Genomic DNA, 15,141 nt, shown 5'->3' on the forward strand with positions numbered 1-15,141 from the left:
AGGAAGCCTCCCTTGCTAAATCCCAGCCCAGCTCAACTAAAATGAAAGCAGATGATAGAAGGAAGTTAAATGCTGCTGTTGTAAAACACCTTCTTAATTTACAGCACACCTGCGAAGCAGGAAGCAGCAATTAAACAGCAGCCTTTGTAACTATAGCACAGGAGCCTGCCTGCACCCTCACAGCCAGCTGGAACTGCTCCCACTTCTGGAGAGCTCTTCAGCAGCCACACTCACCTACAGCCATGCTGCAGCTCTCCATCCAGCTTGCTCCTGCCCCACACCACCAGCTCTGGGACATGTCTGAGCAGCACCTTGCCCTGACTGGACAGGATAAGGGCTTTGGGACGCTGCTGCCATGCCAAATCTCAACAGCAGCAGAACAGGAGCAGCATCTTGTTTCTCTTGAACCAAGGCAGCTGTAAGAGGAAGGCAAGAAGCTCGGGGAAACAAACGCCAGTCATCACACAGTAAAATCTTCCCTGACTTCATCCACCAGAGAAAAAAAAGGTAACAGGGCCTGTCCAGAGCCCACAGTCATTTAGATGCCAACCTGATTTATCCTGTGATTTCTGCTCCTACTCCAGCTGTCCAACTCTCTCCTAGGCAACTTGATCAGGAATTTTATATCCTGAATGGGCCATTTCAACCACAATATATTACTAGCTTCTCACAAATGCTCCTCTTTGCTTGGGGGAGGAACACTCATCTATCAAATACCTTGGTGCCTTCTCTGCTTGCCACTTGCTGCAACTATTTGCTTTGGCACAGCAGCTCTCTGGACAGCAAGCAGGCATGCTGTTATTTTCCCCAGCGACAGCACTGAGAAAGGAAAACATATAAATGATAGCAATCTTGGGGCTGCCTTCATTTATCCAGCAAGGAATGGGAATTTTTTTGTGTGTGTGTCTCTAGTGCTAAATTATTATTATTTTTTAAATACACTGTAGAATTGGTCCCAGTTTTGCATGCTCCAGAAGGGGTAGTGCTGAATACATACCATGCTGGGGGCTTGGAAAATAAAACTTCATTGTAGAAAACTTTTTCAGCACAAGGTAACTGCTCTGCATGCCCTGGGAGAGTCAGGGAAGGTACTCCACCCTGTTTTTACACACATTTTGTGACATTTTACACTTGTAGAGGAGCTGTTGTGTAGAACACTGGAAAAATTCATGAACACCTAGTAAAGGGAATGTCCTGGTTGCGCCTACAAACATGGCAAGTCCCCAGCGTCGCATCACACTGTCAGTCCATGAAAGCTACAAGGCTCAGAGAAACTGGACTAAAATGACAGCCCAAATGTGTATGAAAATAATGCCTTTATATATTCAAGCCATGAGTACAACCCATGCATTTAAGTTTCTGCTTATTCCCATTGTCCAACTGTGCCCATTCCCCAGTGTCCCCCCCACCAACATAACTTCAGTGGGATTTAGATCAGGACTTCAATGGATACATAGAATCAAAAAGAAAAAATCCATTTCAAGCCAAGGAGAGACTGGAAACAATCGATCAGTGTCTTTGAAAGTGTTGAGATCACTTCTCCTGGCAAGGACTGCAGCAAACAAAGCAAAGCAACCTGTCTGCCTGAGTGGGGTGCCTGAAGCTGCAGGAAGATAGCTGTGGAAATAAAGCAAAAGCTCTGGGCTGCTGCAAGACTACTTATACCTTGATTTTACTAGGGCTGCAATTTTTAATCTGGATTTTTTACTACTAATGAGGAGACTTGCTGAAGCATTTCTTAACATAATTTTATCCAGCAGCCCCTGGAATGTATTCAATGTCAATTGGTATCTTTTTCCTGGGACAGACATTTGCACTGGCAGCTTTTACCACTGACACAACACACCAACTCATGTAAAGGAAAAAAAAAAAATCACCATTAGCTAAAAATATCTGAATGAAAAAACAAAATAGTGTTTCAAATGCCATGGTATTACCCTGCCTTTCTTTCCTTGGCTTCCTCTTTGTTTTCTATGGCCATTGGCATAGCCTCTGATAGCAGCAAAAAACTGCCTGATTTCATCTTAGTTTTTAAATAGCAGTGGGAGACATTTCCTTGAATTACATTTATGAAAAAATGTAACCTGATAAATTTCTTTTGTAAACAATCTTTCCAAAGTCTATGAAGAACTACTGAATATACCAAGAAAAGGCCCACTAAATGAGCAGTGAAAGGAAACAGTGGCAGGCATGACGTATTTTTCCCCTCACTTTCCAGAAGCTGCTCATTAAGTCCAGTTTTATGGGGGGTGGAGACAAGCCACAGAAATTCCCAGGATAATACCGATGTCTGATTAATGAGAAATGTCACATCAATCCAACAGACTTGTAAGGAAGATGCGACTGCAGCATGCACACAGGCACACACATTACACTGTGTGTTTGCCCCAGAGTGTCCTGCCCACCTGCTCCCTTCCTGTTCAACTCAAACTTTCTTAAAATTAGAACCATTTCTCCAGTCTTGTTCCAAGTTTCCACCTTTATCTCTCAGCCTGCCAGTGCTGGTTAAACAAAGAATTTAGGAGCGGAAATGACTGTATTCTGTGAGAGACACACTCCAGAGAGCAGGAGCACACAAACTCAAACAGAACAGCGCTGGATGCTTTCACAAGGGAAACCTTCTGCATCCTTTCTTACAGTAGAAATGAGCATAGAGAGGAAAGAATGACCTCCAGATGTAAGTCTTCCTAAGACAGTTACTTTTAAGGCAAAGCTCAAGATTTGTACTTTTTGTGCTAAACACAAACCCTTAGGGGCTTTCTCTGAAGTCTGCTTAGGTACCCTGCACACATCTGCTGGGTGAAAAGGAGCAGCAGTGTCTGTTTGATACAAAGCAAGTACAGAAACACACTGCACAACCTTTTAAAACATTTAAATATCAAAGGCTAGAAGAGGAGGCGTGAATTCCCCATATTCCTTGGGAAGCTGGGAATGCTCCTTTAGCCCCCTCACAGCCAGTGAGTTACTCCAGCTCCAGCACATTTCAGCATTTTACAAGGCATCAACCATGGCCAGGACCAACATATACAACACACTGTAAAAAAGTAAAATCCAGGAGTGCTTTGGCTGAAGTAATTCAAATGGCAAAAGAGCATTTTAAAAAAAAAATCTATTTCAAGTAGATTTGGCTTGTTTCTAACACCAATTAATAGCAATATTGAATTCCTGGGTAGATAAATATGCAGCTTCTGTCCACTGGACTTTCATGTAATAACACTGTAAAAACCTAAAAAACTGATTATATCTGTCAGAGACTACAAAGCTGTATCCCCCAAATACAGACCTTTCTACACTCCTTTTCTTGAAAGGATTTACATTCAAATTAATTTGGAATTTGGCAGTAGAACTGCACTACACAATTCCTCTATCCACCATGGCCATATAATTGTTATAATTCAGCTTTTTTAGGTGTGCATTCTTGGGTATCTGCTGAGACGCTTTAGGAAAGGGTAGCAGCAAATACCCTGCTGCAAGAGAAACAAGCCAGCACACCCCTGTAAGACACTTTTGTTCATTTTCTGTAACAAAAATACTCCAGCTCTGCTACTTCTTGTACAAACTAACAAACTACCCTAATTCACAGCACTAACACTCATGACCCTACCCACACAAACAGTCACCTTTTCCTTTTTCCCTCACATCCACCCCAAGCTCCCCATCAGGGATGATGTTCAAGAATCTCCAACTTGACTGCTGATGCCTATCCAGTGCCCAACCACCACTGTTGTGTTTATGCCAGAGCCTTGCCTCACACAGCGATCTCTGTATCAGAAAGCACCACTTGGTGTTACAAGAAAAAACAGAACTGCAATTTCAAGCTCAGGCATGTCAGAGACAAAAATCAATAGGGAACTTCGTAGGAAAAGGGGAGGGGGGAAGGATATAACGTTACATTTGACTGAATTACTGTGCTTTGGACATAACAGAGCGTTCTTAACAGATGACATGGAAAGCCATTCCTAAAAATTAGGAATATGTAACATTTTGTGAACCCTAGACTATAGAGATTATTTTGGCCTTTTAAACCAACTTAATGTCTCATTTTTTTAAGTATCAGCTTCTCATAATTTCTTTCTACTACTGTATTTAACAAGGGACACTTCTTTCTTGCATCTTCCCCATACCCTGCTTCAGCAAAGGACAAATCACTGGAATACAGACCAGCAACTTCAAAAGAAAGCTACTCTTTCATTTTTATGTGTTTGTATCAGCTGGTAATTCATCATTTATAAAGCTGGGGATGGCAGAAATTTTGTCCCAAGGAAACCATGCTCTGTTTTATAATGAGAACAACCAAATGCCATGATTTGTAGTAACTTACTTTTTTCGTTGACCTTTTTATTGCTGGCAAAATGTCAGCAGATTATTGAAGTGCAGAGAGCACAATCTTTGATAAATAACTTTGTGTTGCCACATACCAGACCAAAACGCCCCCTCCTCCCTGTCCAGACACAAACCTTAGCTTTCCAAAACAGCTCTGATTTATAAAGAATTATAGATAACTAACAGAGTCTGAATGCCAAATGCAATATCGTGGGTGAACAGGGCTTGCTCAATTCCTGGAAGCATAAACAAGGGTGGAAGGAACAAAAAGAGCAAGAGCCAGAATGCAGCCTTACTTCTGTCTTTGACAGCTGCAAGATCGCTGTTGACATAACACATGCAATCTTCATCCTTACCTGAAATACAGCAGCAAGAAAAATTGGAAAGGACTTAGTAAAAAAAACATAAGGCTGTCTCCAAGTCTTAAATCAACTGCAATGAGACTTAAGATATTCAAACTACTTAACTAGTCAAACACATTTAAGGGTTCACCTGATCATAGTCTGCAATCACTTAACGAGAAAAGACGTCAGAAAGCTGGAAAAAAGAAGGTAGAAGAACGCCAGATTAGAGAGAAAGCACCTATCACCACCAAAAATTAAAATGCACCACCTGCCTAAGGAAAATGCTGTAATTCAACTGGAAATCACTACATGTGATTCACAGGCTAAAATCCTTGCAGATGCAAAGTCAAATGAGATCAACAGGACTGATACAGCTGGCTTTAAAATCCAAGATGCAAATAAAAAGTTACATTGTCCAGAAAGTGAACTCCAACCTTCCTACCTGAGCCCACTTTCTCACAGATAAGCACCTCAGGAGATTACCAGCCAAGTTGTTGCAGAGCCTTTCTCCAGCTACCTGAGCCCTGCACCTCGCTGTGCTGTGATCAAGCAGCAGAGCAACCAGCAACAGGCAGGTCGTGCAGCTTGTTAAACATTTCCCAAAACACTGCATTTCTTCTCCACTTAACTTTTCTAAAGTCCACTTCCAAATCAGCCCGAAGAAAATATTGTTATACTGACTTGGGTAAAATAAACCTTTTTATTATTTCACATGCCGTTTCATTTCCTGGTACTCAAAGCTAAATGGCACAGATATTTACAGTACTGGGAGTCAAATCTGTAGCTCATCTAAGACAGCCTCACTGAGCCAAAAGCTCACAGCACAGTAGGACTGCCCATTAAAAACTCTATGGGATAATTCCAGACTTCCTATGGGCACCATCTATGTGTGCAGCTCAGCTCATTTTCTACATATTATTGAAAGCTACACTACTTAACTCACCATTTAATTTTGATGTTAAATGAAAGCAAAAAGCATGACAAAAAAATGCTAGTGAATAAAAAAAGAAACAAGAAAGATGTACGTGAAGACTTCCTAGTAGCTTTATCCAGAGAGCAAACAGGCATATTCCGGTTGGAACTGGGCCAGCAGAGAATGCCAAATAACCCCAAGAAGAGATCAGACCCTCTCCCTGCCCTCATAACTGTAGGCCAACTCAGGAAAATAAATAAAACCCAACCCCAAAACTTACTTTGTTATTTTTTCCGGTGCAGACAGAGGCACAGAGGTGCAATCTCAGGAGGCCTGCGCTGGAAGCAGGAACTAACACTGATCTCCTGATTTCAAAGCCAAATGCCCAAACCACAAAATTATCCTACTTGCATTGCCTCAACCTGTCTCAATCCAGAAGAGCCAAATTACTGGAGAAGGGAATGAGGGAGAGAAGGGAAGGAAACAGAAGGTTTATCAGGAATATTTCTGGTCCCCCTGGGAGCAAACACTGCTTACATTGGTCCCCCCCACAACTGCACTTCAGTGAATTTGGAACAATAGTATGAAGTTTAGTGTTCAAAATACTCAGCTTTCTGAGAGTTCAAGCAAGGTTGAAACAGACCTTCTCTTAAAGCAAGAAAAAGTCCCATATTGCTTAATGCTTTTTATACAGGGGCCTGGAATGCTCAAGAGATTAAATAATTCACACACTGCCTTTCCCCAGGGGTTCACATCTGGCCCAGATCACAAGTGTCAAGTACAATCACAGGCACTCTTGATAGACTTGGAGAGGTAAGAGCACGGCACGAGTGCAACTCCCAGGAGATAAACACTTCTTTGGAACAAGTCCCTGTAGATCAGCTTGGCAGCAGTCCTAGCAGGACAGCAGGAAAGCCAGTGCATGGAGCACAGCACAGAAGTGGTGTCTTGAACCCCATGGTACAGAGATGAATAAACAAGGGATCATGCTTTGGTTTTCCCCTTAACAGCTTCAACTTCCAAAGACACAATGAAATCCTGCCCCAGATAAAAGGCTTTTATCCACATGGAGAGGCCGGATGTGCTTACAGACGCGGCATAAAAGATGCCATTCTCAATCTCACCCAATATGCCAAGACAGCGAGTTGGTGTGTTTAACATGGGGCACAGAGCTCTGCACACCTTGTGATTTGATCGGGCTGTCAACCAAGGGCAATGGAGGGAAGCTGCCGCAGCTCCAGTGCGGGAAGAGCAGCAGAGGCGGGCGCTGGCGGATGGCAGAGAGCTGGGATGCACCCACTCAACCTGCCTGGGGACTTGAGATGTTGCAACTTGCTCCAAGGAGAAAAGAGCAGCAAACCACGGCTGTCTCTGCAGTGTGGGCAAAGCACGGAGGGAGCAGAGCCTCCGGGGAGCCGTGCTACACTGCAGTGCCTTCAGAGCTGCAATGGCATTTGCTGTGTGTGCCCCCGCCTGTGTAGCTCCAGGCTTGGCCAGAGGCTGCAATCTGGTTCTTCACTCTATTTCCACAGCCATTTTCACTTGGAGTGCCTGCTGATTCCTTTCATAAACTGCTGCATCTCCGAGGTATAAAGGGCAGAAAACTCTTCTAGCAAAACCTGAGAGTCAGCGATAGAGAGGGGGAATAAATTATTAAGGACCACACTGGGGCAGAATTTATTTCTTTCTGTCTCGAGCAAAACTTAAATCACTTCTTCCTTCCACCATCGTGGCTATGGTAATAACACACAACTATTCATTATCCTCATCTTAACTAGAAAAGCCTCTTTCAATTTAGCACTTAATATAATTACAGTAAATTAAACAGTGTCTAGAAAAAATCTTACCTTTTCAGAGCTATTATCTTACCTCCATGAAACTCTATCAGTTAAAAGTGAAGCTAGCTATTAAATAATAAGGGTTGGTAGCTATTCAGTGAGCAGAAAAGTGAGATGTTTAGTGGAAAATTGTTCAAATTCTGTTTCTAAATTCAATACCACATCTCCAAGAGAAAATAGGAGAATCTCATTAATGGTACTGCAAAGTCCCTCTCGCATTGCAGAGAGAGTACTTGAGTACCAGTTTGCTGGTGACTTCCCTTCACCTCAACAGATTCCATTTTTTATATGAGGAAACAAAATCTGCATTTTATAAAATCACAAGGTAAATTATTGCCTTTGTGTGCTTTCAGCAAAAGCTCTCTCTGGCTAGTGATACATCATTAACCTGATTTCTCCAAGAGACATACAGGATAAAAAGCACTTGGCTGCCATGAAGTCAATGGGAAAACACACAGACTTTGAGAAGGTCACAATAAACAAAAAATAAAAGCCATAAATTTTCACACTCCTACTCTGAATAATAAAAAGACAAAGCATCTACAATAGGTACTCAAGAGAGGCATTTGGTAAATGGCCGTTCTGTGTTCTCCTAAATAAATCAAAAGCTGGCTTGGTAATACTTGGAGTGATATTAGAAGCATTTTTAACACAACATAAGCATGACATCCATCAGGAATAAAATATAAAGCAGGAAATATCTTTAATATATTGGTTTTCTACAACTAGGAGAGCATTAGTAATAATTAGCAGCCAGCATTGGAAGTGCTTTCTCCTGCTAACTGTGAATCTTGTGGATAACATCAAGTTTTATGTTAACACAATAATGTCAGCTGACAACAGCTTTATGGCAGAGAACAGCATATTGTTCATTTCTGGGAAAAAGAACCTCTAGTGCTGTGGGGATTATTATGGTTAAATAGCTTCTGAGTCACAGTCTGTTGTTGCTCAATGTTTCTCACTTGGTCCCTACCTACCTGCCTTCTATTTCCTTCATGAGGATGCACCTGTTCAAAGAGAATAAAACTGGCACTGTTGCACCCACTTAGTTCATTTAGACAAGGTATTCCATATCTTGCTTACATAATGAGATTATTTTTATTTCTATTAAAGAACAGCCCAGCAGAATCCAAAACAATACTGCTCTAAATATTGTGTGAATTTCCAATAAGAGACCTTGACACCCAGGAACACAATAATCCAGAGAGAGGATGAAGGAGGCATGGAAAGTTGATATTGACACACCCTGGCTGTGTACCTTCTCAGGGTACTCAGAAATGAGACCCCACACTACACTTCTCAGATATACTCATGGCTAGGGGATCCTCCCAGCTTCTCAGCACACCTCACCCTCTCGGAAAAGAAAGCTCTCAGCACCTACGCTGAGGGATTCCACAAGCCAGAACTTGAACATCAGCTTGGGAAAAACTAGGTTAGAAGCCTGACAGTCTAGGCTTGGTTTAAGCAGCCTCCAGCCTTGTCCACAAGTGGAGCTCCCTGAGTCTACTGCAATGCATAGGTGTATGAATAAATGAGTGCAGGTATTAATAAATGGCTGCAGGTGTGCCAAGGTGCCTCCCATGACCTGGAGTCCAGAGAGAAATTCAGGCAGCAGCAGCAGTTTGATTACAGGCAGCAAAGCCTGGGAGGTTTATCACCCAAAACAACCAAACCAAACACAAAAACCCCACAACCCCAAAAACATGCTCAACAACCAAGAAATTTGGCCTTGTTTGCATCCCCTGAACCTGAATTAAAACAAAACAATCTTATATACATCGTATCTCCTCTTCAATGAGGAAGGTTACAAAAGCAGAGCAAGACAAGGAGGCTGGGGCAAATGACAGATGAAAATTGAAAGAAGAAAATCTACTATAAACAAAACTGAAAAATACAAACACTGTGTATTTCATATCTAACATGCCTGCATTCTGCTGCAGATTACAATAACAGAGCTCCATGGAAGGCAGTTTAAATTACTGCCTTGCCCACTTAATGCTGTAATTTGTATAGTGCATTCAGTGCTCACTGAAAGCCTTCATAGTCCAAGTAAGGATTTACAAATTTACAAAAAAAAAAAACCAAAACAAACCCCAAAAAACCCCCACAACTGCTTGCTTAGACTTGAACTGATTTTGACCCATATATGAAAGAAAAGGTCATGAAAATGCAAATCCATATTACTTTCCTTCGTAAGGTAAGGGAAAAAAATAATTCGCTACATCAGCAACTGTCAGGCTTGCAGCAGTGTGTGAGGTTCTTTTACAAGGCAACACAGCAAGAAAAGACAGAAAGATTCATCTTATAAAATGGAAATCTCATTTATTTGCATCCACGCCAGGAGCTTGCCAGAATAACCACTCTGATGGAGCACTAATTCCAGTGGCAATTTCACATTCACATTTCAGGAATTTTACAGATGAGCCAGCAACAGTTCCTCAAATGAACTGTGCAATGTTTGATAAAGTCACCTCCTAGTGCTACATAAAAGAGATTCTTTCCTGATGCTGAAGTCATACCAAAAAGAGAAAGTGCAAAAATATGAAAACAATAACAAAAAATAAATTTAAATTGTTATTTTCATTCTGCCAAGATTATTCACAATGATCAACAGTTATCCAGACCATGAAACAGAGCAGAATTCCCTTCCTCTCCTCACTGGGACATGGTAATTTATTGCTGTGAGGAGAGAATTGCCTGTCATTTTAACCCGAGAAAAGAGCAAATCAATTCCACAATGCAGTGCTAGCATAGGCTTTGCACTCTTAACTGGCATCAAACAACACAGGTAACAAAAGCCAAGCTGCCTCTGCAGCACTGAAGGTGGAAAGGAACAATGACACTACAACAGTTGTCTGGAACAAAATGCATTGCCATGAAAATTAAAGTGCCTTTCAGAGCAATCTCACCATTTTACCGAGAGAAATCTGAAGGAGCACTATCAGAGCACTGCTTTTGTGCCTGAAGTGCTGGGATGCAGAGGGACCAAGCTCACATTTAAAGCTTGCACTCAATACAGAACAAGACATTTCATCCCTCGATGCCTCTGTGCCACATCTGATAGATAAGCAGCAAGTCTGCTTTTATCATGGCCTCTGCTGATCGATTTAGACAGCACACCCTTCAGGACACTACTACAGCAGCATTCCAGTTTGGGAATACACACAAAATAGCTATTACATTATTCCTTGGGGGTACAATTTCACATTGATTGATTCACTGACAGATTAGATAGGATGAAGCAGGCAAGCCCCATGTTGAGTTTGCCCCTTCCTCCCCCCAGAAGGAGAGCTGCACACATGCCGGTTTATTAAGGATTTCTCTTTTGCCTTTAGCAGGTTAATTTTTCACTGATGCTATTATAGTGCGAATGGGAACTGGGTTGCCAAAACACTCAAACTCATACAGCCCTGCAGTGAATTCCCAGTAAGTTGAAGCTTGGCATGGAGTTTAACAAAACACATAGGAACGCTACTATCAAGAAGACTGCCAGCATGGTAAAGTTATTGATACTGGAACAGAGCACAGACCTCAGTGACACACTGCAAAAGGAAAGCCCAGGTATAGAGCTGGCTGTTTATTAAACAAAGACGAGAATTGAACCTTTTCAATTCAGACTTTGATTTATACACCTATAAATCCTCCAATCTGAAAGGAGTGTTAAGGAAAAAATGGCACAATTTCAACTGTAGCTCTACAAACACTACAGAAAACTGAGACTAAAGAACAAGGGATATGCTCGTGGTTTTTATGCAGCTGGAAAGAAATTTAAAAACCCACATAAGCAGCTGGACTATTCTAACCTAAAAAAGATTTAATCCCCCTTTTTCATCACTCTCCTTCTGTGATTGGCAGAAACCATTTACAGGTAACTGTTACTAGCCTGCTGTTAGCTGCTTCCAATTTTGCAGAATATTCCTCTTTAGTCCCTTGATCTTTTTGTATTACACAGATACATACACACTACCTAGAGCCCGATGCAAGCACAACACTCCCACGCCTTCAGCAGAGAGAGTATCCCAATAATTAAGAAATGTGGAAACCTGAGCAGGTTGTACACGGTTCCTTAGTCCTCCTCAGAGGCTCAGCAGCTACTTATCAAAAGGGCGTTTTCCAGGATAGTTGTCTCCTTCCTCCTTCATTGCATGACCAGAAAGAGCCCAAGTGGTGGGGAGGAGCTGGGATGAAGGCAGAGCCTGTGATTTAGACACAGCCCTGCACAATTAAATGCACCACAACCACACAGCTCCAAATGAGGGCTGAGCAGCACCTGGGAGGAGTTTGCTTAGTCTCAAGATGCCTGGTGTTCTAAAGCACAGCATAAACACCAGCAGTGACAGTCAGGAGCCTGCATGAGAACTGAGCAAGCCCAGACTCACACTGAGACGCGCTGGCACAGCAGGTCACTGCCATTCCTGCCCAAACCCGCGTGTATTTGGTATTTGGATTGTTCCCATTCCCTGAACTGATTCTTGTTTCCTTTACCTTAGTAACCGCAGCAGGCATGCACAAACACCTACAATGTGCTACCAGAGACATCTCACGTTGAGGAGTGGAGGCATGAGAAGCAGCATTTCTAGATGAGAAAACATAGTGCTGTTAACACTCCAAAGGCAAGGAGGTCAGGAGAAAAAAAAAAAAACAGTAAATGCAGCTTTTCCCCCAAACAAAACAGGAGATCAAATAGCACAAATCTGTGCAGTTGCAGAGGGAGATCTATGCTGTTGCAGAGGGAGGTCTGTGCTCTGCAGCTCAGAAGCAGCAGGGCCCTGCTGACACACTTCAGGGCAGTTTCATTTTTACCTCTTCAGCCCCAGATCCAGCACTAAAAGACCTTCAGCACTGGCAATGCTGACAATCTCACAATTGCCTCCAGCAGATAACAGCTCTCTCGGATATGAAGCGAGTCTAGCCCAATTCAGATTAGTTTAACTGAAATTTTTATGATCTATAATAAGAATTAGTTGAGTCTCAGTTTTGCTCTGAGCATGGCACACAATTTCAAACACTGCATGTTAGAGATTATAGGAATTGCCTTTCCCTAGAGATATCCTGGATTTCAAACCACAACACTGTATCAGACACAGAGCCATTTTTCTCCTGCTGTAGCCAAGAAAGCACCTTGAGAAATATCTAATCCAGCAATGGAAACTGAACCACCTGTACTGTGCAAGCCTCCCTCCCACTCACCTGATGAATCAGTGTTGCAATAAAGCACACAAAAATTAAATTAAGCACCATGAAAAGATTAGAGCAGTAAATCCGCCTTTCAGTTACTTTCATGCATCACCATGATTAAATCATTCCTTAGGTTCACATTGTCCACTTCAAACCGAAATAGGCCGTGGGCAGGACCGTGGCCTGCATTTTCTCCCTTGATCAGTCTGCACCTGCACTAACAGTGCCACAAAGTAACCCCTGGAGCTGAATCTGACTCCCTTGCTGCCTCCAGGTCCTTCTGGCCCAGCTCTGTGCCCCTCCTTGCCAGGCCAGGGTGGGGATATTCCCAGGGTCACCTACCATCCCACTGGGAACTGCCCAGCCAAGAACACCCAACCTCCTCTTTGGGCAGAAGAACTTACTGCACACAGAGCCTGGCTTGAGGCTTTTGTCTCTCCCTCTCCACTCACACCTTCTTGGAAACTTGCTGCCAAGGAGGAAAGGTGGCAGCTGGAGACACATCCAGGGCAGTGGCTGATCTCTGCTGTTGTACACATTGCTCTTGTTATCTCGGAGATCAGTGCAAAGAGGGGAAAGGAGTATTTTGAAAACAAAGATATTGCTGCAGCTGGATGAAGTGAGGAGGTCACTATACAGTTTAAAGAACTTTCTCTCTCACTCATGTTAAACAATTGTTTCACACTACAACACTTAAGGTTTGCATAGCACTTGAAAAATATGGTTTCTGACCCAACAGACTGTTGCATGTGCTTATGTGTTTATTCCTCTAGGAATGCTGCCTTGCTTCACTTAGTGCAAGTTAAAGCATTTCCAAACTCAGGTTTCCAAAATCTGGTTTTCAGATAGCGATGCCTATGATCTCCACTATGGTATCTGTACAGGCACCTATAGGAAAGGTAATTACTATCGTTGATTAAACGCAGCCAGATAGTAACAGTGCAGTCTCCCTACTAGTTCCTCACCATGCTGGAAGAAGTACATCAAAAATGCACACCACCTACCAGATATGCCCACATGTCTAAAGAAATCAGGTCTCCTTGACAGCACGCCATCCCACACGCTACACCGGCCGCTTGCTGGTCCCCCAGCCCTGCCATTCCGAGATGTCGGGGAGCAAGGGGATCCACCCCACAGCTCCTGCTGCCAAACCCTGAAAGGCACGCGTAGAAACGGCGACGCACGACCTGGGCACAAAGCACGGACAGAGGCGGCGGGTTACCCTCCCCGAGCTGCCAGCGCTCAGACCCTCGCTGAAATCACACCGCTCGCAAGCCGACTCTGGGGTACCACGTCGTACTTAAAAATAGGCAGCCTGGCAGCGGGGGGGACAAGAGGAGCAGCTAGCATGGGAGGCGGGGGAATGCATTTATTGGAATAATTTAAGGCGGGGGGGATGGTATTTGCTTTTATAGGGTATTTGGGGGAGGATGGCTTTGGGGATCCGAGGGAAGGACGTGGCTTTTGGGGGTTCGGGGGAGGATGTCCGGTGGGTCTTACCTGGCCGGGGCGGCCGAGCCCCCGCGCGGTGCCGCGCTCAGCACGCCGCGCCGCGCCGCCGCCGCATCGCCGGGACACGCGTGGGACGGGAGCGGGGACACGCGTGGGCCCAGCCGAGCCGCTCCCCCGGCGGCACGGAAAGCGCGCAGCGCCGGGCCGCGGCCGGACAGCTGCTCGGGGGAGGCGGCGGCAGGAAATACCAAAAGACTGATCCAACCACGCTAGGGAGAGAGGGAGGGAAGAGGGGGGAATGGAGAAGAAAAATAGAGGGAGAAAAAATAAAAACGGAGGAGAGGAAAAAAATAAAAAAAAAAGGGAAGGGAACGTGCAAAATCCGGGCGGGATCGGCGCGGCGCGGAGCGGGCGCGGTGCTCGGCTCCCCGCGGGAGCGCCCCCGGGGAGCGCCCCGGCCTCTCCCGGCTGGAGCTCGGCTCCCTTGGGTTTGTTATTCCCCCCACACTCCCCGCAGTTCGTGTCTTTCTTCTCCTCGCCACAGGGAGAGCCTGAAGCCAAGGCAGAGTAAATAAAGCAAAACCATCAACCCCTTTAAACAAGAATTAGGCGGACCCCCCGGCCAGCAAGCAGCAAAGCCATCCCCGGGGTTCACTGACGCCACGCGCAAGATAATGGAGAAAAGCCAACCTGGAGGAATCACCGCGCTGAAGCCCTGCAGCTGCAGGAGCACTTTGTCTCAGCATCCAGCCACACGCCTCCGCCGACGCCGCGGCTCAAAGGCGCCCATGCAATCTGCAGCCCTGACACGCAGCTGAGCACGCTCCCAGCTTCGCCTGTGCATCCAGAGCGACAAATCAATCCCATGGCAAGCACGGACCCCTAAGCTCCTCCAGACGAGGAGGACAGTCCAATCATCGCATCCCTGGCCTCTGCCTGCCTGCCCTTCGGGGGAGGCATGACTTTACAGCCAGCAGAGGATCTAGTAAAGCATCACGACAGAAAGCGACCCAGCCACACGCATTTAATTGCTGCTTCCTCTCGCCTCCACGCTGCGGGTCCCACGGTTCAGCACTGGACCAAGAGCAAAAAG

The 15,141-nt window shown here is 44.5% G+C and overlaps 1 protein-coding gene across 5 annotated transcripts in view; it reads right to left on the reverse strand.

Moving 5' to 3' along the window:
* The window catches only part of OSBPL5 (oxysterol binding protein like 5), a 174,877-nt gene that overhangs the window by 121,894 nt on the left and 37,842 nt on the right, over nt 1–15,141 (reverse strand). For 2 of the 5 annotated variants that reach the window (XM_033062343.1, XM_033062342.1), the window contains exon 1: nt 13,601–13,622. The exons of 1 other annotated variant lie outside the window; for it this stretch is intronic. In XM_033062343.1, the coding sequence (XP_032918234.1) occupies nt 13,601–13,615 (15 nt within the window). In that variant the 5' untranslated portion in view covers nt 13,616–13,622. Of the gene's footprint in view, nt 1–11,461; nt 11,538–13,600; nt 13,623–14,738; nt 14,863–15,141 lie in introns of those variants that run through there. 2 more of the 5 variants (XM_033062345.2, XM_033062347.2) reach the window with 2 other exon arrangements.

This window comes from Catharus ustulatus, chromosome 6 (assembly GCF_009819885.2).
Source record: "Catharus ustulatus isolate bCatUst1 chromosome 6, bCatUst1.pri.v2, whole genome shotgun sequence".
In the NCBI taxonomy this organism is placed as follows: Eukaryota; Metazoa; Chordata; class Aves; order Passeriformes; family Turdidae; genus Catharus; species Catharus ustulatus.